The sequence below is a fragment of the Diachasma alloeum genome, unplaced genomic scaffold (assembly GCF_001412515.2).
Source record: "Diachasma alloeum isolate Michigan unplaced genomic scaffold, Dall2.0 Dall_scaffold_00366, whole genome shotgun sequence".
Lineage (NCBI taxonomy): Eukaryota > Metazoa > Arthropoda > Insecta > Hymenoptera > Braconidae > Diachasma > Diachasma alloeum.
The window spans coordinates 1,003,322-1,029,860 of record NW_021680505.1 but is presented as its reverse complement, the minus strand read 5'-3'; the positions used below and the strand labels follow the sequence as shown (position 1 = coordinate 1,029,860).

The window sequence follows — 26,539 nt, the reverse complement described above, 5'->3', positions numbered from 1 at the left end:
AAGGAAAATTCTATAATTTTTTTGGCTGATAGCAGAACATATGAAACTAACTTCTTTGATATTAAAAAAAAATTAATCGCAATAGTCTCGCCAGAAATGAATAAACAAATTTTTCTGTATACACGGGCTCTTATGGGATTTATGTTGAAATTTATAATTCACCTACTAGGAGACTCTAAAAATAGAAATAAAAAAAGAAGGTAATGTGAAAAACTATACTGAATCGAATGGCCAGAGAAAAATTCGGGGTACCCGGGCAAAAAGAGTAAATATTTGAAAGATTCTGTCCCATATAAGCACATGTTAGCGCATGCGTTTGGTGCATTTTGTCCACTTCATTTTTAAATAATAAACGTGGGTTGGTGCATTGAAATTTTGATTTCAAGATAAAGGGAATAACTTCATCTCTCAGTTGGAAAAAAATCAATTTTTTTTTTGAATACTTGTGATTTTGGATAAACATCCTTAAAACTTAAACCTCATCCATCGAGATTCATCGATCGGGACAGATTTTCGGTTGAAGAAATCTGTTCTAACCCACCCTGTTTTTTTAAAATTGGCTGAATTTTCCGGAAAAAGACCTTGAATTCGATTTAAGGCGAAAAAGTCAATGGAATTTCGAATTTGTTTGAAAATTCAAGTACAGTCCTATTTTTTTCGCGGCAGGAAGACGGAAATTCCACAATTTACATGAATTTTCAAGTGAAAATGAATATTCACTACCGAATTTTCCTGATTGTTCATTGATTTCTCGGAATAATTGAACAGTTTCTCCGGATTTCTTCATGAAATTATGGATTTTCAATGACAAAATTCCTTGAAATTTCAGTGGAAATGTTACTTGTTAAAAATTTGGAAGACTTACTGGAAATTTGAGTGACAAATTGCTGACAGTGTAAAATTTCTCTTTGTTAATTTTAATTAATCCTAGTCTGGTCACCATCTGCAACCCTGTAACTTTGGCAGGGAGAATAGTAAACTAATTAGATTCTGGACAGAATCGCTCCAGTCGTTGTCCAGTTTTTCCAAAAAAAAAATGAAAACGCAAAAATTCGGGCAATTTTTTAAAAAATTTGTCTTCATATTTTTCCCAAAAAACATGGAAGCAAAAATTTCGACAAAATTTGGATTAAGAATATCCAAATATCTTTTCCAATTTCAACCATTTTCAAAAATCAAATTTATCAATTAAATTGGGGGCGAAAAATTAAAAAAAAAACATGAATATTCAGCGTAATTAAATGTATACTTTGCACCCAATGATTATCTTTTTTTAACAAATGGAAATGGCAAATTTACTGAACGTGAGGGTAATTTGTGCCGAAACTGTAAAAATTACCCATCCCATCAAAAATTATCTCAGTGAACGCGAATGATTGCTCAATACTGTGTTTAATTTTTCTATAACGGAGAATGATTTTTCACCGAACGCGTTCAGTGAATTTCATTTCTATTCATCCCCACACCCAGAGAAATGATTTATTTGAATCAAATAAAGTTTATTTAAATCAAATAAATAAGTGTATTTAAATGGTACCACATAGTTTTTTTCAAATGGAATAAAAAATTTTATTCGAAGTTTTGTTTATATTAAGTAAATGTTTATTTACTATCAATAAATCTTTGAAAATTTGCCACGATTTTCTAAATAATTCTTGTCCAACTTTCCGCTCTGCGTAATTTTTATCAGATTTTCTGTCTCTTGCATCTAAATAGCGGTAGCAAATTAAACTGTCAAAAATGCCAGGATCAATGTTGGATTTTATGATATTTCTTGTAACATAAATTCTACGGGACCGTCAAACTACTCAACTTACGGCAATAAAAAGAAGACGTCATGACTGTCATATTCAGACAAGAAAAAATGACAGTCATATTCACAACTCCAATACTGAAGTTTGAAAATATTTTTTTGCCTCATTCTCCTCCAGTTGCACCCAAAGTAACCATCCGAACTTTCGCGTGAATCAACCGGAATAGTGTCACAAGTTGGCAATTGATTTATCTCCTTCAATCGTTAAAAAGCACTTGACACGTCTGAAGAAACATCATTATAGAAAGTACCTGTATCTCCCATAAGTGGAAGGAAAGTGATGCCTATATTTGGTATGAATATCTTCTTCGTAAACAATCCGTAAATAACAATATGAATGAGTGGATACGAACGGATATTGATGTGAATGTATTCATTTATGAATAGATTAATGACTCAAGAATCATATAAAAAACAAAGCTTCGAATTCTTAACAATATTCATTTTTCGTGCAGAGAATGGAGTACGAAAAAGCTTGAAAGAAAAACCTATCGCATTCGTTGGGAAATTTTATTGTTTTTTCGACGATTCAATTTGAAAATTCCGCAATTTTCCGCACGTTTTCTTAAATAGAAACATTTAATTTAAAAGTAATAGATTTTCCGTACAACTTCTTTTATTGCGACATTTTTTATAAAAATTCTTCGGCATAAATTTTCTGGATTCGGCTCACTCATTTTCTCCTTGTTCCATAAAAAATTCAGGTAAAAAAAACTTGGAAAATTTAAGCCGAGGAATTTTTCGAGAAATCATCTCGAGAGAATGAGTACATATTTTTGTTTAAGGATAATCGGGCGAGCCTGGAGGGTTGGAAAAAAACAGCCATTTTTCTCTTTTTTTTACGTATTCTTTAAATGATGGAAAAGACGTGTGCAAACTTTCAGACTGTTGGGGAGCATGGTTAATTTATTATGAATTTTTGAAAAAGTGGTCATTTAACCCGCGATCTTATGGAAATCACAAAAAAACTGCAAAACCCAAGGAAAAAATGCAGCCAAAGTCATGAAACTTTAGACACATTTAGAACATGTGATCAATGATTTTTTGAGTGAAAAAGATTGTCGCCTAGGAGCATTGTTTATTAATAATAGCGAAAAAAGTACTGAAAAATGACATTTCTGCGCACGCAGCCCAAACGAGCAGCAATGTCCCAAGTACCGATCGGGTGGGGGTAGCGCGGTCAATTTAAATGTCTCTTGAGAGAGAGCGATGAAGCGTTGTGATTGGAGCTCCCTCGAGCCAGTGGTACCAGCTCCTGGTGAAAAAAAAAACTACCAACGATGTTGCCACTTTTTCGCGTGGATTAATATTTTTTCATTTATTAAAAAAAAACAATCTGAAAACCATTCAATGCGTGGAACAAATACAAATAAATTTGATTAGCTCCAAAAATAATTTTTAACCAGAGATACTCCCTAATATTGCCTGAATTTTGAATCCGAATGGAAAAAATTTTTTTGTTCAGTGATTGGTTTTCTGCAGGAAAACAGTAGAAACCCCTCCGCCTCACCTCCTACATTTCCTCCTCGCCCGATTATCCTTAATTGCATACATCAAAATGAACATCACAAGTTTGATTAGCGCAATGTGCAATTCAGACTACACAATGAGCAATTGAGATGGCAGATTACAATTTAGTCCAATCCAATATGTGAATCGTGTAATTAGAATGTGAAGATTACATTTCTATAGACAAAGTGGTAATTCAAAACATCAAATATGTCAAAAGATGAGGGACTCCATCGTCTGTAATATGTCATTTTATCAGGAAAATGCTGTTCTCGATATTAAAGTATGCTAATTCCCTCTGAAATTACCTCAATGCACCTTGAAATGGGATTAGCTCCTCATACCTACGCAAAAACAAAGTTCATCCCCCCAACTTTTAATAAAAACGAATGCTTTTGATATTTTTTCTTTGATGATGAAAATACCCCGAGATTGAACTGACAATTTCATAACCCACAAATATTATTGTAACACACCTTCTAAAATCTTTCACGAAATACATGAAAATGTGATTTTCCCAAAATAAGAAAACTATTTGAAATAAATAAATTGTTTATTCATTTGTAACAAAAGTATTCTTAAAATAAGTGAAAAATTTCAAATAAAGATTTTTATTTGACTCAAAAGAATTATTTTTCTGGGTGTGGAAAATCGAGTTCGGGGGGACCCATAATCCCCGCATTTCATTATTTATCTCCTAAACTGTATAGTACAGCTCGTTAGAACCTTTTTCAATAGCTGGGGAATATTATGAACATTATCCACTTTCAAAAAATCCAGTTAGTCCTTACGCCCACGACCGTCCTTGTAAAATTGTTAGGTCGCGTCGAGAATGTCAGTGGGTTTTGTTTTTTGGGTCGCTGATTACGAATCTGTCGGTTACTTTTTCGAAAAATTGTCCCTTCAAATGTTATTAACAATTTTAATTGTTTAAAAGGCTTTATCTGCCAAACTATGACAGATATCGGAAAAATGTTCAAACAAAAGATGTTTGATATATAAAAATACTCATTTTTTGTTCTATACCTTTTCCCCCTAACTATGATAGATACGAAGTTATCGAGGGGTGGCAGCGGAGCGGGCGCCACGTGAGTACTCGCGCAGGGTGTTGGCGCGCTCCGATGCGTTTATCGGGACACTCGATGCAGATAGAGAAAAATTGTTGAAATGAAAAATATTTGCAATCAAATTTCCCATATAATTGATTTTTTGACATTTTTTCCTACAACCAGTAGTTGATGAGATATTGACGCCATCATGCTGCGTGATCGGGCAAATTACCTAGAACGCTTTTGTTTACTGTTGTTTTACGAGTAAACAATTGGAGATACAGGAAAAAATGTTGCATAATAGTTGATCCCCCATAAAAAATACACACTTTTGATATTTTGGTCTTTGGCCTAATCTCCATTATTTACAGAGATAGAGCCCGTTGTAATACTGATAGTCGTTGCCCCCCACGACAGTCCTATGTAAACTGTTAGGTCGCGTTGTCAATGTTAGTGGATTCTATGTTTTTTGGTTCGCTGATCACGAATCCGTCGGTTGATTTTCCAAAAAATTGTCCCTTCAATTGTTATTAACAATTTTTAGTGTTTGAATGGCCTGGAAAACTCATCAACTACTGGCTGTAGGAAAAAATGTCAAAAAATCAATTATATGGGAAATTTGATTGCAAATATTTTTCATTTCAACTATTTTTCTCTATCTGCATCGAGTGTTCCGATAAACGCATCGAAGCGCGACAACACCCTGCGCGAGTACTCACGCGGCGCTCGCTCCACTGCCACCCCCCGATAACTCCGTATCTATCATAGTTAGGGGGAAAAGGTATAAAACAAAAAATGAGTATTTTTACATATTAAACATCTTTTGTTTGAACATTTTTCCGATATCTGTCATAGTTTGCCAGATAAAGCCTTTTAAACAATTAAAATTATGAATAACAATTGAAGGGACAATTGTTCGGAAAAGTAACCGACAGATTCGTGATCAGCGACCCAAAAAACATAAAACCCACTGACATTCTCGACGCGACCTAACAATTTTACAAGGACGGTCGTGGGCGTAAGGACTAAGTGTAACGATTTTTGAAGCCTCTATTCCGTTTATCAAGAAATATAATATGATGTCTATGTATATTTTTTTATGTACTGTAATCTTTTGTTTACAGTAATTGTAAAAGAAGAGAAATTCATTCAAAGGAAAAAATTCTTACTGTAACAATAATATATATAATATAATATATATTATATTATATTATATATACTATATGCACATATATTTTTCTATACTTTAATTTTTTTCAATTGCAAAAAATTAATATAATTCGATAAAAAAATATGTATAAGATAGTATATCTGTATATAGTAAATAATACATCCCTAAAAATAAAAAAGAATGCAAAAAGCAAAAGAGAAATGAAAAAGAAGATGGAGAGCATTACGAGGATTCCGAATAAATTATTCAACCATGAAATTCTCATCGTGAAAAACTTTGTTCAAACCATTAATTTTTCCTGCATTATTACTGCAATAAAAATTAATGAAAGTGAGAAACGGTTAGGTTTTACTATTCTGGCACCCAGGGAAAGCAATACGTGCACGAAGCGCGCGCCCTGTTCTAGTCGGTGAAAAACATAGGGACAACTGTAAGAAAAACCTATTTTCTAGGAATATACCTTAAAGTACGGTAAATCCCACTGAAATTACCTCAATCCACTTTGAAATGAAATTAACTCCCCTTACCTACCGCAAAAACAGTCTCCATCCCCTCAACTTTTAATGAAACTGAATGCATTTGATATTTCGTCTTTGATGATGAAAATACCCCGAGATTGAACCGAGACTTCCACAGTGAAGCATTGCGGGTTACCCCCGGTGTTAGTCCCGGAGGGGGGGCTTGATATGCCGTTGAATTAGGGGAGATTCTCGTCGTCGTTCATAAAGCCCCCGAGGGGTAAAAACCCATTATAAAAAGATTCTTTGGGAACTGGCCTCAAGATTCGATCACAGGCTTTTCGACTGCAGACTCTGATATCCCCTTCGTCTGTACCTCTCAACCCTCTGTGAGAATTTGTAAAGAATTCTCCGGACACTGTGAGAATGATAGATTCTACTCCATCGAAGTGATTTGGGAAAATCGTACTGATGAATATTTCTTTTCACGGTTTATTTGCAGAAGCGGGAGAGGAGATCGCCGGGGAAACGAATGGATCGACTGAGGAGAAGCTTCAGGGATAGTTTTAGGAGAAGGAAAGATGCGCATATTCCGGAATCTAGTAAACCACATCAGTGGCAGTCGGATGAGAGTGCTGTGAGATCTGCTACTTGTGCATTTCATGTTAAAGTGAGTATATTACGAGATATCCAAGTACTTTGGCTGTTTTTGCTTCCGAATGGAAGCCTTGTGTTTAACCGATTTTTCGATTTTCTAATTCTCATTGCAAATGGTCTAGAATGTTATGAAACGTGAACAAATTATGTTTTTAGGGTCATGTCTACACACATGTATGTGATAACTTGGGTTTTTGGAGATTAATTTTTAGAAAATTCAACATAAATACGGTGAAATTTGTAAATAAAAATCTAAAATTTTGACGTCGTTTTTCATATATAACAAATTGTTTAAATTTCGTTTTTCCTCAATATCTCAAAAATTACTATACCTGTTTCAATTTTCAAGTGGTCCAAATACTTATCTCGATAACCTCTATCTGAATCAAGCAGATATAGTCGTTTTTGCTTTTTTTCATAAAAAATCTTGTACGCATGATAACTTGGAAAAACCAGCAGGGGTTCCGAGCCTATCCGACAGAAGGCATGCGACCGTTTCTTTTTGCGTTATTAGTCTTTTTATTCTTTTCATTTCTACCAATTCTATTGATAGTAAGCTTTCGAATGGATCCGTTCCTCGTGCCTGTGACAGGCATATGCGTATGCAATCGATTCCACTTTTTTTTCAAAATATTCGTCTTGATGTCCTCTACCGAGATCAATTAAAACATCTATAACTGTTCATACAAAATGTTCGAGATATTCCCCTTTTTCTGTTTTTTCATTAAAATCGTATGCCTGTGACAGGCATATGCGTATGCAATCGATTCCACTTTTTTTTCAAAATATTCGTCTTGATGTCCTCTACCGAGATCAATTAAAACATCTATAACTGTTCATACAAAATGTTCGAGATATTCCCCTTTTTCGGTTTTTTCATTAAAATCGTATGCCTGTGACAGGCATACGCATATGCCTGTCACAGGCACGAGTACTCGACTCGACTTTGCATAATACAAGGATTTTAATGAAAAAACAGAAAAAGGGGAATATCTCGAACACTTTGTATGAACAGGTATAGATGTTTTAATTGATCTCGGTAGAGGACATCAAGACGAATATTTTGAAACAAAGTGGAATCGGTTGCAAAGTTTTAAAGATATTCAACATAATAGATTTTCAGAAAAAGTTGAATATCTCCGAAACTACTGATGCGATTGAGTCTGTCTTCAATACGAACCTTTGTTATCACAGGAGGAAGATTCTGTCCAAATTTCAAGTCGATTTTTGCACACGTTAGCGCGCGTACAAGGATTTTAATGAAAAAACAGAAAAAGGGGAATATCTCGAACACTTTGTATGAACAGGTATAGATGTTTTGATTGATGTAGGTAGAGGACATCAAGACGAATATTTTGAGCAAAAATAAATCTAAATCGGTCCAATAATTTTAAAGATATTCGTGAAAAACGATTTAAAAACGAATCGCTTTATCTCAAAAACTACTTGACCGATCGGGCTGAAATTATGCACAGAGTTAGTCCTCATTAAGACCTATAATCTGACGAAATTCCACATTTTTTTGAATCATTTTAGCCACTTAATTACTCAATTTTCTAAAAATTGACCATTGGGAAGGTGGCGGTGGACATATTCACATACAGACATGGTCGCCAAACTTCGTATTTTTACGTTTCAGACCATTCTACATCATTTCCAATGAAAATTAGAGAATGTGAAAATCGGACGATTACAAAGCTTCCATTCGGAACTGCAAAAACCAGCAGGGGTTCTGAGCCTATCCGACAGAAGACATGTGATCGTTACTTTTTGCGCCATTAGTGGCTTTCTTTTTGCTTCCGAATGGAAACCTTGTTTCTGGCCGATTTTTGGATTTTCTAATTTTCATTGCAAATGGTCTACATTCTAGACTCTAGAATGTTATGAAACGTGAAGACATGATGTTTTTAGGGTCATGTGTGTATGTATGTATGTGACAATTTGGGTTTGTGGTGATTAATTTTTAGAAAATTCAACATAAATACGGTGAAAGTTGTAGATAAAAATCGAAAATTTTGTCTCATTATAGTTATTATTGAGCTCAACTTTGGTGCGCTGTTTCAGCCGGATCGGTCTAGTATTTCCTGAGAAATAACAACTTGTTTCAATTTCGTTTTTCCTCAATATCTCAAAAACTACTGCACTGATTTCAAAATTTTTTTTTTTTCAAAATACTCGTCTCAATGGCCTCTGTGTAGGTCAATCAGAATAGATGGACTCTTTAATACACAGTTTAGAGATATTGCCGTTTTTCCGTTTTTCATGAAAAATCTTGTACGCACGATAACTTGAGAAAAAAAGGAGATAGCAAGTTGAAATTTGGTATGGTTCTAGCTCTTATAATACTAAAGTTTGGTATTTTGGATGACCACAATCGGCCGAGCGGTTCCTGAGATACGCAACGTTTTGCGTGAATATATTTCTTCAAATATCTCATGAACTACTCGACGGATTTCAATTTTCTTTTCAAAATACTCATCTCGACGGCTTCTATTTAGATCAATCAAAATATATAACCATTCCTACAAAGTTTCCGAAATATTGCCGTTGTTTCGTTTTTAACATTTTTTCATTCTTGTACGCAAGATAATTTAAGTTAGGCGTTACCGGCGGAGCAGTTTCGAAGATATTTAACCTTTTGTGTAAATCTTTTTTATTAAAAGATTTAATATTTTCCTGTAGACACCCGGTAGCATGTGGTTACGGTTGTATGCCTGTCACAAGGATAGGGAATTGCTACAGATCCATTTGGAAGTTTACTACCAATGTCACAAGGATAAAATAAAAGGACTAATAGCGCAAAAAGCAACGGTCACATGCCTTCTGTCGGATTAGCCTGAACCCCTGCTTATTTCTCCAGAGAAATGCTTTTCTGAGTTTGTAATCGAACATCAGAGCTTTCATTTGAGCCCCATTTAACCTTAAGTTTCCTGACCTAATCAACTCAATTGATTTTTCTTCCAGTATTTGGGTTGCGTGGAAGTATTCGAGTCCCGGGGAATGCAGGTCTGCGAGGAGGCACTGAAAGTACTGAGGGTGAGAATCATTTGACACAATTATCGAATAGTTCAGTTAAAACTGATTAAAATCAACAAAATCCAGTTACACCCAGATAAATCAGTAGCGAAACGTTAAAACGATCCGAGTCGTCTTGAGCCTCAGCTGAGTTTTAGAAGAATATCACCGAATCTAAGGGAGATAACGAAATTTTCGTAATGACCTTTTTTGCAGAGCAAATTAAGAGCTGTAAAAAAGGTCTTGGCCCAAATTTTGCCATTTCCCTTAGATTTCGAGATATTCATTGAAAACTGGCCGATAGTCAAAGTCGTAAATCTTAATTAAAACGCTTCGCTACAAAAACGAACAAGTTCTCAAACAAGTCTTGTTGGAGCCAACAAAATCGTTAGTTGAAAATGACAAAAAAAATGTTTTTGGTTCGAATGTGAAAGTCTTAAACATGAATAATTCATGAATAATTCAATAATTCACAAGTCTTAAACATGAACAACGAAATATTTGGCTCGACAGGCGGATCATTCATACAAGAGACAGTGCTTTTTCAGGATAAAAATATCGTTTATAGAGGGAAGTTTATCAAGAAATATTTTGTCCCTTCACTGTCAGAAAATAACACTTGAAATTTCAAGTATACAATCTTGAAATTTTTAACAATGACACAGTTACATGAATTTTATGTATGTTTCTTTATTGAAGAATCAGTTGATTAGTTGAATATTCAAGGGATTCTTAATTTCCAAGTCCACATGACACTTGAAAATATTGAAAATTGGAAAAAAATCAGGTGACAATTTTTCAGAATTCTCAATTTATTGAAAATTCATTTGTATCTAATGTTTAATTTTCACAATGAGTTTGGAAATTCAAACTATCATTGAAATATCAATGATCGCTTGACATGAAAAACCATATTTTCTTGAATTGTTGAGAAAAATTTCATGAACTAGTTTACATTAAATGAAATTCAAAGTCACGATATCAAGAATTCAGATGACATTATGACTGAAATTTCAAGAAATTTCCAACAGTGTAAGTTACAAGATTGTCTCATGTCATTACTATATTTCATTTAAGAATTCATTGTTTATCTGTGATTATTGAATAGCCGAGACGACAAACTACTATCCCTCGTTTCATACAAAACGAGTATTTGCCGGCAACAAAATACGAATGGGAGCATCGAATAACGAAAAAGTAGTGCTAGAAATTACATTTCTTGCTTGCACGGAGAATAACATTTTTTTGAAGACTAAATCTATTTTTGCAATAAAAATGTTCAATCTCGTCGCACGTTTCCCATGTTTGGCACAAAAATCCCTTTTTGATGATTTTTAACAAACGATTTTCTTGGCACAAGTAAGACTTCTTTGAAAACTGCTATTTTCCTCTCAGTGTACTGAAATCAGACTCAATGGTCTAATTGTCCATTAAATTTCGGTAGAATTCAAGAAGAAGACCCGTGAGAGCGATACTGCATGTCTCGGGTGATGGATTGAGGGTGGTTGAGGATGAAACCAAGGGTCTCATTGTCGACCAAACTATCGAGAAAGTTTCATTCTGCGCACCTGATAGAAACCACGAGAAGGGCTTCAGCTATATCTGCAGAGATGGGACCACTAAGCGATGGATGTGTCATGGGTTCTTGGCACTCAAAGAGACGGTGAGTCATCGATTTCAGATAAATTCCAATGGAGAACGACTTTTTCTGGTATCTCTTTGCACGAGGAAAAGCTCATTATTGGCGAACGGTGTGATTCAACTTTTCGTATGATGAACACATTCACCTGTGGTTTTTACATGCCAGTAATACAGGAGTGAGATCACCTGTAATATTTTTCTCCTCGAGTTTTTGCTTTTCTTTCGTCTCGGGGAGGGTTACGTGGCGGCTTCTTCATCAGGTTGCTTGGGAAAATTTATATTAGAGAGCGGAGAATTTCATAGTTGAAAGGGGTAAAACTGGATTGGTCGGTTTTTATTTAGGGTAGATCAGTTTTAGGAGAATACAGAGTGATCCATGAAATGTGACTGGTCTGAATGGGATATTATGTTCCTCAGAAACAACTGAGATTATGGAGACATTACTATGATAACATAGTAAAAGGGTTTTCAACTGTCCCTACATAGTAATTCTTACTATGTCCCATGGTAATGCTTACTATGTTCCATAGTAATGCTTACTATGTTCCATAGTAATGTTTACTATGTTCCATAGTAATGTTTACTGTGTTCCATAGTAATGTTTACTATGTTCCATAGTAATGCTTACTATGTTCCATAGTAATGCTTACTATGCTCATAATAATGTTCACTATGTCCCATAGTAGGTTCTTACTACGTCCCATAATAATGCTTACTATGTCCTATAGTATTGCCTACTATGTTTCATAGTAATGTTTACTATGTTCCATAGTAATGCTTACTATATCCCATGGTAATGGTTACTATGTTACATAGGAATGTCTACCATGTCCATAGAAATGGTTACCATGTAAATGGAAAATGGTCCTATGAACATAGGAAGTATCTCCAAAATAACCGACTGAAATTTGCGATTGCCTCTTGATGCGTTCATAAACTCAACACGCTTAAGGCTTAAACTCTGTTATTAGTTGGATATAACCGTTCCATATCACTCAAATTACGATGCGAGAATAGAAACATGTGTCAAGCATGCATGGGGACAAGTGAGCGAGCGTAGGGACAGGACACTTTCCACATTTATGGACGATTATTTATTACAAAACAGTAGTTATCATGATTAATATGAGTGTATTCTAATCCTGAAGGTTTTACCCTCCGATGTCTAATTTAAGACATCACATCTCACACTCATTTCGATAGAAACATTGGACTAATGATGTGTTTGCCTTAGCTAGATGAACGTAGGGTCACTCACCTTAATTTAAAAAAGGAATATCGAATCTGACGGGAAAAAAGACATAATGAAAGGGCGTCAACGCTCAATATAAAATATCTAGGGAATATTTCTCCATAATTCTACATTTTTCGTTTAGCTGTCTATGGGGTATGTAAAATGGGTGAATAGGGAAGTTGAGGAAAATTGAGCTCCATCAAGCTCCTGTTGTCATAAAGCTCGGAAGGATAAACCACGCTGTGGGGTATCCTCTGGTAATGCACTCATACTCAATTTCATATCATTCTGATGTAAAGGGAGAAAGATTGAGCCACGCTGTGGGATGTGCATTCGCTGCCTGTTTGGAGCGGAAGCAACGTAGGGACAAGGAGTGCAGTGTCACCATGACCTTTGACACCAAGACCTCGACATTCACGAGGAGTGGCAGTTTCAGGCAACCGAGTCTCACTGAAAGACTGCAGGATAGTCGAGAAAGAGCAGTTGGTAGGTTGAATACATATTTTAGCATTTCATGTTATTCAAACTCAAAGGAAGCGAGTGCTCTCATTAAGTCAACGAATGTCGGTGGCGAGGGGTTTTCGTGGGAAGACACTCCATTTATAATTTCTATTTCGAAGAGCATAATTACTTTGACTTGGGTACTTAATTTAATAATAGTCAACGTTTAATTGATTATTTTGGTGGTGAAGACGAAAAATTCCGACCAAATATCAAAAGAACTCTTTTTTTACGGGGAATTCTCTCGCGGAAAAAAACTTTTTTGTTTTTTGACGCTAAATTTTTCAAGTCCTATTCTCCACATGATTTTTCCGCTGGAATCCGATTCTGTAGGTTAACATAGTCCCGATCGCTTAAAATTCAGTAGCGAAGCGGTAAAACGGTTCAAGTCAATTTTAACTATTGACCAGTTTTCAATGAATACACTGTTAGAAATTTGTGAATCCGATTTAGGAAAAAAATGGCAATTAAATTTCAAATTTTAGGTAGAATTCCAGGAAATTCATGAGTTTTCAGTGGGAATGAGACAGAAATTTCACAACTTAATTAAATTTTCAATTGACCATGAATATTTAGAAACAAAATGACATAAATTTTCAATTTTTCCAATAAAAATCGCCTTTTTAATTAAAAAATGAAACTTCTGCTGATCCATTCGGAAGCTTACTACCAATGGAATTCGTAGAAATAAAAAATGAAAAAGACAAGTAACACATCAAGTAACGGTCACATGCCTTGTGACAGAAAGGCTCGACCCCCTGCTCGACCTACTTAAAAATAATTGATTTTTTAAATCTGAGAGATGAAGATATTCCCTTCACTTTGATACAACTTTTATTCCACCAACCCATGTTCATTATTTAGAAATGAAATAGACAAAATGCACCAATGCATGCGCTAACATGCGCTCATATGGGATAGAATCATTCAAATATTTTCTCTTTCTGCCTGGGTACCCCAGATTTTCCTCCGGCCATTGGATTCAGTATGATTTTACACATTACCTTCTATTTTTAGAGTCTTCTAGTAGGTGAATTATCAATTTCAACATAAATTTCATAAGAGCCCGTGTACCAAGAAAAATTAGTTTATTCATTTCTGCCGAGACTATTGCGATTAATTTTTTTAACGTTAGAAAAGTTGGTTTCATATGTTCTGCTGTCAGCCGAAAAAATTCCAGAATTTTCCTTGACCATGAAAAAAACACATTTACCGACAATTCACCGATACTGGCTAAACATCCTCAATCATAACAAGTCGGAAATTTTTCTAATATTGAAGAATCGGGAGATTGATGGCCACTCCTGAAAGTAACGACGCTTCCAATTGCAATTGCAGATGTTCCACCAGTCAGACAAGTGCACAACCCCTTTGCAATAGAACGGCCGCACGCGACCCCATCGATGCTGGAGCGTCAGGGGTCATTCCGTGGATTCAATCAATTGAATCAGGCATCACCATTCAAAAGACAACTGAGTCTGCGCGTCAATGATCTTCCCAGCAATTTGGAGCGGACACGTAGCCATAGTTTAGAACCCACCGATCTCACACGTCTGCCACCGCTGCCGCACATAATGCCCCTCAGACCTCCAGGTAAACATCATTACAATTACTCCCCCTTTTATGAACTGCAAACAATCTGGTGGATTGGTTCGATTGAACTCTGAATGCACTTTACAGGAATGTGATTTTTTTCACTTTTAATTGGGGATGTCATGGGTTCTCCCTGACATTTTAATGAAACAAAATTTTTATTTGATTTTTTTTCTCTTTGTTTGAACGGTAAATTTTTGAAAATATTGAACACTGATTTATTTAAATGAAAATGCTTCAATTGTATGAAGTACATAATTCATGAATTCCAGATGAATTGTCTATTGAATTGAAATAAATGATTTATTTGATCGAAATGAAGGACTATTACGTGTTAAAAGGTTTGTTTTTAATTAACAAATGCCCAAAAAAATTCAATAGAAAATTCTATTGGATTTTTAACGAAGTTCTATGGAAAATTCTACTAGTTTTTGGTTGATTCCATTGAAGAGTTCCTCGAGTTTACGGCGTGTTTTCTCGTAGAAAATGTCCAGCAGAAACTATTTTATAGACGAAAGTTTATAGAATTTCATTTTTCTATACAACTTTTCATATTGAGGGCATTTTCTATAGGAATTACTTATCACGAATTTTCCACGTTTTTTCGACTCTATTTTTCTTCGAAAATTTCAATTGCGGCATTTCTATAGAAAGTATCTCAATAAAGTATTGAAAATATTCTGCTAGTTCTTTCCCGATTGTACTGAAGAATTCCAGATCTTTACTGCACATTTTTGAAATAGAAAAGGTCGAATTGAAACTATTTGAGAGTTTAATCTTTCTATTGAGATTTTTCTATAGGACTTCCTTAATATGAATTTCTGAACTTTTTTCGACTCTATTTTCCTTCTCTTTTCATTGAAAAAATCAAATACTAAATTTGAGCCGAGGAATTTCTATAGAAAATATCTCAATAGAATAAGCTGTATAGAAAAATCGAATTCTATTAATTTTTTCCATAGAATATTTTTCATTTAACATTTCCATTGAGGAAAATGCGCAGATAGCTGCGCAACTTAATAGAATCAGTCAAAAACTAATAAACATTTCAATAGAAATCCAATAGAATTTTTTAGCTCATTCCAATTAAATTCTTCGCGAGTTCCACTAGAAATTCCATAGAATTTATTGAAGCAAGATTATTCTATTCACCTTTAACACGTAAACAAATATTAAACACTTACAAAACTGAATCTAACGACGACACGCACAAAAAAAATTCTTGAAAAAACCTAACAACTTCCATAGAAAATTCTGTTGAATCTCTACTGAACTTCTTTTGGCCGATTCTATTGAGCAAGTCTAGTAGAAATTATTTTATATAAAAAAATTAAAATGTCATCTTTCTATACGACTTTTTCTATCAAAACATTTTCTGTAGAAATTTCTCAATATGAATTTTCGACGTTTCATCCACCCTATTTTCTTCCTCTTTTCATTACAAAATCGATTTTTTTTAACGTGGAAAATTGAGCCGACGAATTTCTATAGAAAATATCTCAATAAAATAACTTATATAGAAGAATTGAATTCTATGAATTTTTTCTATCAAATATTTGCCATTAAGGCCCGGGTGTACTATCTTTCGAACGTTATCTCGATGTTTTTTTTCATCTTTCGTCATATGAAATTGTCAATTAAGTCCTGCATCAGCAGAAGTTTTGAAAAATTATGAATGAATAATCAAAAAAAAGTAGAAAAAATTCTTAATTTTTTCAAAGAGCATTTTTAATTTATATTCAGAATAAGTTGAATAACAAGAAATTGAAAAATGTATCTGATTTGCGGTGACAAATGGCGTTATCCACCATGGAAAATGACAGCTAATAGATAATTTGCCACAGCGAATCAGATATTTGTAATTTCCACTTTTTTCAACTCATTATGAATCTCAATTAAAAACGCTCTTTGAAAAAGTTCAGAATTTTTTCTATTTTTTTAATCATTCTATCATAATTTTTGGAAATTTCTACATGATGTACCACTCAATTGATAATTTTGAATTACGAACGAAAAAAAATCCAGATAACATTCGAGATAGTACACCCGGGCCTTAAACATTTCTATTTAAAAAAACACCGATAAACTACGCAATGGTTCAATAGAATGGACCAAAAACAAACAGAAATTTCAGTAGACATCCAACGGAATTTTCTATCGAATTCACTATGTTTTTCTATGAATTTTTTTCGCACGTGGATACTGGATAACGAATCTATCCCAATACAAACGAATCAATTATATTACAAGCGAACTATTTAATACTCATGACATCCTCACATTGATGAAAATTCACAGATTTCACGGACAACACAATTAACAAAGCTGTTTCACTCGACTTGATTCTGCAAAAAAAAAATGCTGAAATTAACGCTTCGATTTTTCTTTCAAAGCAGACTTTGATGGATATGGCGAAGGTCATTCTCTCATTACGCTAATTACTCCCTCAATGTTAAGCCTTCCTGAAAAAAATGCATCCCCATGTATTAGTACCCAGTAGCAAACAAAGCATCCTCAGCTCCCAATAATTTTGTCGCCCTGAGAGCAGCCGTTGTACTAGCTTCCGAATGAAAGAATAATAGTTTCATTTGTTCAGAAGTCAATGAGACTGAACACAAATGATAATGGCTTGCTTCAACGGTTGTTCGTTCGCATTTCAGTGAGTCCGATACCTGAAATATCGCCCAGTGGACAGGACAGTCTTTCGGCGCTGTGCGCACACATATCCCACGACCTCCAGCTTCTATCGAGGCAAGATGACTTTGGACCGTTGCCATCAAACTCGGCGTTGAACTCCGCAACTGAGCAACTATTTACAACCACTACAACTACGCAAGGTAATAGCTTCTCTGGTATCGTCGGGTGAAGGGATTCGGGGAGTTTCAGAGTTGCTTTCATTACGCAAATTGCGAGATGAGTTGTGAAAAAACTCGTAACAACTAAAGTCAGAGAAATTAGGTATTGAGTCGAATAAAACTTTTCTCTTTCACAAGATCTATGCGCGCGCTGATCTATTTATTTGTTGAAATAAAGAAATGGAATTCATTGAATTTCATGAGTTAAAGAGACCTTTAATGAGTTCAATAAACTTACCCACTTATTTCAGTGCAAATGTTTCAATTATATAAAATAAGTAATTAATTCATAAAAAAAATTATGAGAATTGTATAAACATACTGATAAATTTCTTTTTTTCATCATCGAAACCATTATTTCATTTCTGATTAATCAAGTTTTGATTTGCATCAAGGGAACATTTATTCACATTTACAAACCTATTTATTTCATATGACTGAAAAGGCCAATAAAAATCAAATTTAAGTTTGAATAAAAGTTCAAGTAGTTGTTGAAATTTAACAAAAATCTCTAATTTTCACGAGTTGTTAAAACTACAAGTAAAGCAATTATTTACAATCACTACAACTACGGAAGGTACTAGGTTCTCTGGTATCATCGGGTGAAGGGATTCGGGGAGTTTCAGAGTGGCTTTCGTTACACAATTGCGGGATGAGTTGTGAAAAAACTCGTAACAACTAAAGTCAGAGATATTACGTATTGAGTTGAATACAACTTTTTATTTGTCATTTTTCTATGCATTTCAACAATATTAATGAGTTCAATAAAATCATCCACTTATTTCAATGCAAATGTTTCAATTATATCGTCGCTCTAAAGGTGAAGGGGCGTAAGTGCCAGGAAACAGTGTTTCCAAAGTGAAAGAGGCGTATGTCCCAAATTGATGGTTTTTATGCTTTTCATACAATTTCTGAACAAAAACCTATCAACGAAAATATCTCTAATAAACAGGCGTAATGACCAGATTTTAATGGGACAGGAGCGTATCTCCACACTTACGCCTCTTTCATTTTAATCAATAAATCACACTTACGCCCCTTTAGTGTTATGTATGAGGCACTTTCCATGACGTATTTATTTTTGAGTTAAAATGAGAGGCGTATGTCCCCCTTACGCCTCTTTCCTATTATAAAAGCAATTCTCTTCATAAATTACTCCGGGCTCTTCATCCTGGAAGATATTCACAAAATAGTAGTCAATTCTACCTTGAATCTATTCTTTTTCTCTACTCCTTCGGAGCGTGCCCAGAAAAGGTTTCGGGTTGAAACATCTAATTTTCGATGTTGTTCGAGATTCTTTTTTTAAATGAACAAAGGGTTGAAACGGGTAAAATTTGATTTCTATGATGTGTACATTCACGAGAAGACGGGAATCCAGTGGACAATGGAGTAATCATAATACATTTCGAGACTTTCCAATGAAAGGGAAAAATACTTATTTTTCTCAGTATCATTTGAATTTCTGCTATGTACGGGAGTTACGCCTCTTTGTGATTATGATTTTTTAGGATGGATAAAAAATTGAATGAATGACTAAAAACAAAGGGGCGTAAGTGCTCGACTTACGCCCCTTTATTATTAATTTTCCTTCACGTAAATTAGAATATTATCAGTAAGGATAACAGTAAAGGGGCGTAAGTACCGGACATACGCCTTCTTAGTGTTTACTGATTGGACTTACGTCCACTTGGCGTAAAAAAAATTGACGAAAAACCTAAGATATAGACAGAAAANGAATATTATCAGTAAGGATAACAGTAAAGGGGCGTAAGTACCGGACATACGCCTTCTTAGTGTTTACTGATTGGACTTACGTCCACTTGGCGTAAAAAAAATCGTGAAAAACCTAAGATCTAAGATATAGACAGAAAACTCCATTTCCGAAGAAAAAAAAACATACGCCCCTTTGGTATCGAAAAAAAAAATCGAAAAATAATGGCACTTACGCCCCTTTACTTTTAGAGCGACGATATGGAATAGATAATGAATTAATTTTAAACAAAACTATCAAAATCGAATAATCATATTAATAAATTTGTTCTCGTTATCATCTAAACAATGATTTCATTTCGAGCTCATCAAGCTTTTATTTAAATAAAGAAAACACCTTCTCATATAAAAAAAAAAACTCATATTTATTTCAATGGAAATGTCTTACCAATATTCAATGATTCGTTCCTTCTAAATAAGTCCTCTATTAGAATCAAACCAACGATTTATTTGATCCAAATGAAGGATTATTACATGTTAATGACGTCTTTATTCGGATTAAAAAACATTTTTTCATATTCAAAGAACTATTCATTCGAAGCGAATAAATAGGAAATAAAAAAATCAACGTTCAAAGCATGAAACACGACATTCCCGACTCCCTTCCAAAGTAACAATCATTAATATTTAATAATCATCAATCAATAATATATTTCCAGTGAAAACTAGTTCATCCCTCGACGACCTGAACCTCCAGAACGGTTCGAGCACCCTGAATAACAACATAAACAAGAACCCGAACATAAATAACAACGACGAGGACATGAACGTCACCATAAGCACAACCCAAGTGGAAGTGACCTGGAGAGACCGCCAGTCCCCAGTGATGACGAACCCCCGGCTCACCCCAGTCCTGAACTCCACCTGCAATTTGACACCAATAATGAGCAGATCCCACGCCTCGACACTCATGTCGACACCAGCCCTTTCAGGTATACTCATTAGAACGATCATATGATTTACACTGCGAAAAATTCCCGTCCGAATTTTCCGTGCCAAATCCCGGAAATTGTTATCGTATTCAATTTCCACAGAAATTTCAGGAAATCGTTACATTGAAAAATCAAATCAGTAGAGAAGCGGTGGTTTTTAATGAATATCTCGAAAGCTAAGGAGATAGCAAATTTTTTGTAAGAACATTGTTAGAGATTGAGACTATTATTAAGGCGGATCGGGGACACGTGATATGGAAAGAGTGAAAATTAAAGACACGCGGATTACAAAACACTGGTGATGTACTTTATTTGTGGCGCAAGCCACGCGTCTTGATTTCAGGGATACACGAATTGATGAATGTCTCAATATCAATTTGATAATAGTCTTTACACTGCACTAGAGATTCTCTCGATATTAAACTTGATGATTGACTCAAAATAATTGATAGTTAACTCGGAATTGATTGATAATTGAATCAAATAGAGACGCTACGCAGAGCGCTAGGCTCAATATAATACTCGGTGATGTACTGGATACTCGGTAACCGATGTATACTCTTTGAAGAGTAGATTGATACTACTGAAAATTCATATTTGGCGATTTGCTTCGTGATTTACGCGTGATCCCAAGGGTCCCGAGGTCGTTCGAGATTTTCCGTTGAGCCCGGTAATTTTTATAGAGAAATATTTGCTGCGTTTCAAACAAACATTTCTTGTAGAGCAAATTGAGAGCTACAAAAAAAGGTTATAATGAAAATTTCGCTATTTCTCTTAGATTCGGCGATATTCCTTGAAAACTCAGCGAAGAGCTAAGTCGACTTAAACCGGTTTACCTCTTCGCTACTGAAATATTCCATTGATTTTTTATTCGAATGATTTGAAAATCAATAAAACTTGATTTTTCAGCCCAATTATTCTGTGAAAATTCGTAAAAGTCAGAAACATTCAGGGAAAAATGGAAAATTTATGTCATTTTGCTTTTGCAAATTCATATTCCATTGAAAATTCAATCAAGTTGTGCAATTTTCATCTCACTCCCACTGAAAACTCATGAATTTCCTTGAATTCTACCTAAAACTTGAAATTTCATAACCATTTTTCCCCCTAAATGCGATTCAATGTCACTCTCATGAGAATTACTCTCACGTCTTCCATGAAATTAAAAAAAAATTATAATAGTGTAAGGTATATCCCTAGAAAACAGGTTTTTCTCACGATTGTCCCCATATTTTTCATAGACACACGCAGAGGAGAGTGGGGCAAAATGAAACAGTCAAAAGCAACTGTTTGGTGCAATTCAAGCAAAAAAAATTTTTTCATTAACTATTTTGTTTCCATTAACCCCTCAAGGACGGGGTCCATATACATATATGGGCCCAAGCAAAAACGCATGATTCTGTTCAAAACTGGATAATTCAAAAACTGACAGATAATCCAATTCGGCCATTGCCATTCGAAATGTGGATAGTGTAGCTTCAATTTTAATGCGTTTTATAATTTTTCATGCATCAGAATTTATCGAATCTCAGTGATATTAAGTGCACGTCAGGCTTCCTAACAGAAAGGTCCCGTACGCGAGGGGTTAATTTTTGTTTATTAAATTTTTTTATTAATATCACAAATTTCGTTCATGTGATTTACGGAAAACTCAATTTAAACATCGGCTTCATTCGAAAAAAAAACATTCAATTAATTCCTCAATGTAATCATCTCCTAGGTACAATTTTTTGATCAATTCATGAAAGTGGAAAAATTTCTCGACCGGAGATTATATCAGGTTAAAAAAATACAATTTTTCCATTTTTGTGGTGAATACATGTGACTTGACGCCAAGGACTTGTTTTATTTGATTCAAGCACGGACGAAAAAATTTAATAGAAAAACATATCGAATTCGTTAGAAAATTCTATTGAATTTCTATTCAACTGTTCTGTTAGTTTTTGGCCGATTTTATTGAAATGTTCAATAGAAAATGTTCAGTAGAAAAAGTCAACAGAATTCAATTTTTCTATATAACTTATTCTATTGAGATATTTTCTATAGAATTTCCTCGGCTCAAATTTTCCAAGTTTTTTCGTTTAAATTTCTTGATAAGAAAAAAATAAAAATAGAATGAAAAAAACTTTGAAAATTTGAGTCGAGCAAATTCTATAGAAAATATCTGAAAAGAATAAGCTATATAGAAAAATCAAATTCTGTTGACTTTTTCTATTGAACATGTCAACAGAATCAGCCAAAAATTAATAGAAAGTTTAATAGAAATTCAATAGAATTTTCTAACGAATTCGATAGGTTTTTCTATTCAATTTTTTCGTGCGTCCGTAAATGTATCCCAAGAAAAAATAATTGATATTCACCGTAAGATCTTATTTATTTGAAATTAGTTCAAGTCTATAATACTTGTTTCAATACAGAAACATTTCAATAAAAATAATTTCTTCTATCACTGTGGGATACACCATTAATCTTCAAAATTCAAGTTATGTTTACACTACTTTACTCCGAAAATAGTACTGAACTGATTACGTCTGATCCTCTCTCTCAGGTAGTGCAGTGGGCCCCTTCGGCACTCCCCCAACAGGCAGTCCAGCCTTCAGCACTGCCTCCACCTCCTCCATGGGCAGTTCCATCCCCTCGACCGCCAACAGATCCCCCATCCCCATTAATCCAATAACTCCAGTGACAAGTTCACCGAATGTCAGTGGATCCACCACAATCTCCACCGACACAAGCGCAATTGAAAAAATCACGACGACAGACCTTCCGAGACCCGATCAATGGCTTGGAAGTGTCACTGGGGCTGTGGCACCTGTGCAAACACCTAGGAGAGCACCACCTCTTCATGCAAGAGCCCTGTCACTGGGTTCAGCCAGTGTGCCTGGTGCCACTGGTGCTAGACCCAATGATCCATTCGACGCCGAGTGGGCGGAAATTGCTGCGAGAAATCTTAGACAAGCCAGTGCTGCTACCAATCCATTCATTGTTCCCAATGCAACGCAAGCGTTTCAGGTGCAATTGTAGCGTCAGGAATTTAATAACAGCATTGCTGATTTCTACAGAAAGTATATTTAGGGAGGGGAGGGGAGGCTTCTTCGAGGTGGCAAATTCACGTTTAAGAAAATTTGAGGGCCGCGTGTGTTATATTTCGAACGTGATCTTGGTCGTTTTTTTTATTTTGATGATCTGAAATGTTCTCCAATTGCCATTCAGTTTTACATAGACCTGGAGCCTCCAAAAATTGTGATTGTGTAATTTAAAAAACGTTGAAAGAAAACTGAACATTTTCACAGAGTGTTTTTTTATCATATTGGGAAATAAATCCAATAGGGAGGACATTGCAAATTAATAACACGGTTCAACAAAATTCGGACGTATTCAACCTCGAAAACGAAAACGGCCCTATCTTGGAGATATTTTAATACTGATTCTAAATTTCTTTTGAGAAATCTCTCTAGCACGTCTAGTTTTCGAGAGAAAAAATGTTGAAATGTTGAAAAATGGCTAAAATGAGCAATCTGAAAAATTAGTAAAAAAATGAATTTGGACGTAGTTTTTCTCAGAAAAAAACCTATGAATTAATAAAGATGCGATTTGTTTAGTGGATCCGATTTCGTTCCAATTGGTTGAGTCAAAACGAGCGCAAAAAATCCTGAAAAATTCCCGATTTCATGATTTTTCTTGTGAAATCAAATGACCCGAAGTTGGTGGCACACTCTTTGAGACACGCGAATTTCAAATCTATCTACACCCGTGTGTGAACCTCGGCTTGACTTAACAACGTCTGAATTTTATCGAACTGTTTAATTTACTGCATATAATGGCTTCCTAGTAGCCAATGGCTGTCAGATCGTTAATTGCCATGATAAATTATCCTTTCACTATTTCCTCTCTATTGAACTTATTTCCTAATTGTTATTAACAACGCCTTTTGAAATTTTTAGTTTTTTATTTACTTTTTTTGTGCAATCATAACTTTTGGGAACTCCTGTGTGATGTAAAATTCAACGGGAATTGTGATATATTTTAAATTATGAAGTTGAAAAAACAATCGATATAAATAGAAAAAAATTGCGCTTTCTCTAAGAAATTCTATTGAATTTCTATTGCAACTCTATAAGGACTCTGTTGGTAGATTCTATTCGTTTTTTGGCGCCAATTCGATCAAAAATTATGCAACACCCCCGCATTTTTAAATAGATATTTGTTTATAGAAAAATGTCTGTAGATCCACAGATTTTTCTGTGTTACTTACTCTGTTAGGATCTTTTCTATAAGAATTTTTGGGCATCCGTTCGTTCATGTTGGAACGAAAAATCCTGCAAATTTGCGCCTAAGAATTTCTAAAGACCAAAAAAAAATCTGTTGACTTTTTTCTATTAAATCTCTTAACAAAATGACACAATAAAGTTACATAATCTGCTATGTATTTTTTTAAAGAATTTTAATAAAATTTTGCGATAGCTCGCACAGAGTTGAATAGAAATTCAATAGAATTTCTTAGAGAAAGCGTTTTTGATTTGAGAGAATTGAGAGATATTTCCAGAGGAATGAAGCTTTGAATTCAAGGAAACACTTTATTTGAAATTATTTCATTTATCTCGACAATAATTTTGTTGAAAACTAATTACCAGTGGAAATTATTTGATTATGTGTATCAAATAATTCATTCATTCCAAATAATTCATTCATTGGATTCATCTAAACGATTTATTTGATTTGAAGTAAGGAATTATTGGATGATAATGAAGTCTTCATTTGGGTCAAGAAAAAATTTGTTTAGATGTTTAAAAACTATTCACTTAAGGTGAATAAAAACGCAAATAAAAATTAAATCCAACTAAAGGTAATTTAATTCAAAGAAATTATTTGTCTTGGTGTTTTTTTCATTCAAGTATGAAAAAAGTTGATGAAAAATTTATTTGATTAAAAAAGAGCCACGTGACTTTGCACTCTTTAAAGAAGATCAAATTTAATTCATTCGATCATTTTCGATGTTTCGATCTCAAATTATGAAGTCGCGTCAGGATAAAATCCCATAGAAACATTTAATGAAGTCAGTGAGAATTTATTTCAAAGGAAAAAGTAGATATCATCAAATGAATTTCAATTTAGTGAAGAAATCCGAAGCTTCGACTAGGAGATTTCCCTGAAATTCTATTCGTTTTTTGCTGATTTAATTTGAAAATCTCATTCTCATCATAATATTTTCCCAAATTTTCGAGTAAAAAATTCAATAGATTTTGATTTTTCTGTATGATGCATTCTCTTGAGATTTTTGCGTAAAAAAATTTTTGGGTATAAAATATCTAATTATTTTCCACTGAATTTCTTGTTCCTCAGCATGGAATTTACAGAAAAAATCACATCAGAATAAGTTGTGCAGAAAAATCAACATTTATTTACTGTTTCCTATCAAATATCAATTTCAAAAAAATCCCAAAGCTGCATAATTTTCATTAGAAATCGGGAAAAAACAAATTCTTCACACAGTCACATGAATAAAAAAACTGGTGAAATTGTTTCTCTTCAAAACGATGAAATAAAATAATTTCTCAATTGATGAAATAATCAATAAAAAAAATTGTCTCTCAATTTTCTCTCATTGAAAAACAATTTTTGCCACCTCAGTGATGAAAAAAGGCTCATTTTCGAAATAAATATAATCCGAAATAACCGTGCACTGTGGTATACTCTTGAGCTAGTCCTAGAAGCGCACAAAAGCACAGTTACTTACGACTAAAGATGATTAACTTAATAAAAAAAGAGCAAGAAAAAAAACTCGACTAATGAGATATTATGACCAACCGCTTTCAGTCGAATATGAGCGGCACTTGTTGATATATTACGCTTTAATGCCGCATTTGTGTACTAAATAATTAAAAAATAATACTGATGGATATGTAAAAAGGAGACTAACGAACAAAATAAGGGGAGAAAAAATTACGAGAAATTGGAAGGAAATTCAGTGCTTTTTTGATGATTAAAAAATGAGGAGGAGAATTATTATATTTATATGCACCATCAACAGAAACTCTGCACGATGTTGATTATTAAAAATTGATAAGAGGAGAATGCATAATGATGTACTTAGGCTTCCTTCCTAGAAAAGCGATTTATATAAATAAATAGTTGATAACTACAGGCATGGAAATGAAATTATGAAGAGAACACTCGTACAGTATTTGATCGGGTTAACAATAATCGATTTATTAACCGTTGGGCTCATTGTTACAAACAAAACAAATATATATTATATATAAAGATAATGATTAATGACGTCGTGGGGGGATGGGGCAGGATGGAACTGTCGACTGAGAGAAATGTCAGGAATGATTTAA

At 34.3% G+C, this 26,539-nt stretch overlaps 1 protein-coding gene across 3 annotated transcripts in view; it reads left to right on the top strand.

Moving 5' to 3' along the window:
- LOC107041511 (protein numb) overlaps window positions 1-25,414 on the top strand; it is an 89,379-nt gene extending 63,965 nt beyond the window's left edge. For 2 of the 3 annotated variants that reach the window (XM_029126338.1, XM_015262092.1), the window contains exons 2-9: window positions 6,503-6,670; window positions 9,622-9,693; window positions 11,117-11,335; window positions 12,847-13,033; window positions 14,387-14,641; window positions 17,302-17,478; window positions 19,926-20,198; window positions 22,747-25,414. In XM_029126338.1, the coding sequence (XP_028982171.1) occupies window positions 6,533-6,670; window positions 9,622-9,693; window positions 11,117-11,335; window positions 12,847-13,033; window positions 14,387-14,641; window positions 17,302-17,478; window positions 19,926-20,198; window positions 22,747-23,222 (1,797 nt within the window). In that variant the 5' untranslated portion in view covers window positions 6,503-6,532 and the 3' untranslated portion in view covers window positions 23,223-25,414. Of the gene's footprint in view, window positions 1-6,502; window positions 6,671-9,621; window positions 9,694-11,116; window positions 11,336-12,846; window positions 13,034-14,386; window positions 14,642-17,037; window positions 17,059-17,301; window positions 17,479-19,925; window positions 20,199-22,746 lie in introns of all 3 variants that reach the window. The other variant, XM_015262091.1, reaches the window with a different exon arrangement.
- The last annotated feature ends 1,125 nt before the right edge of the window (window positions 25,415-26,539 follow it).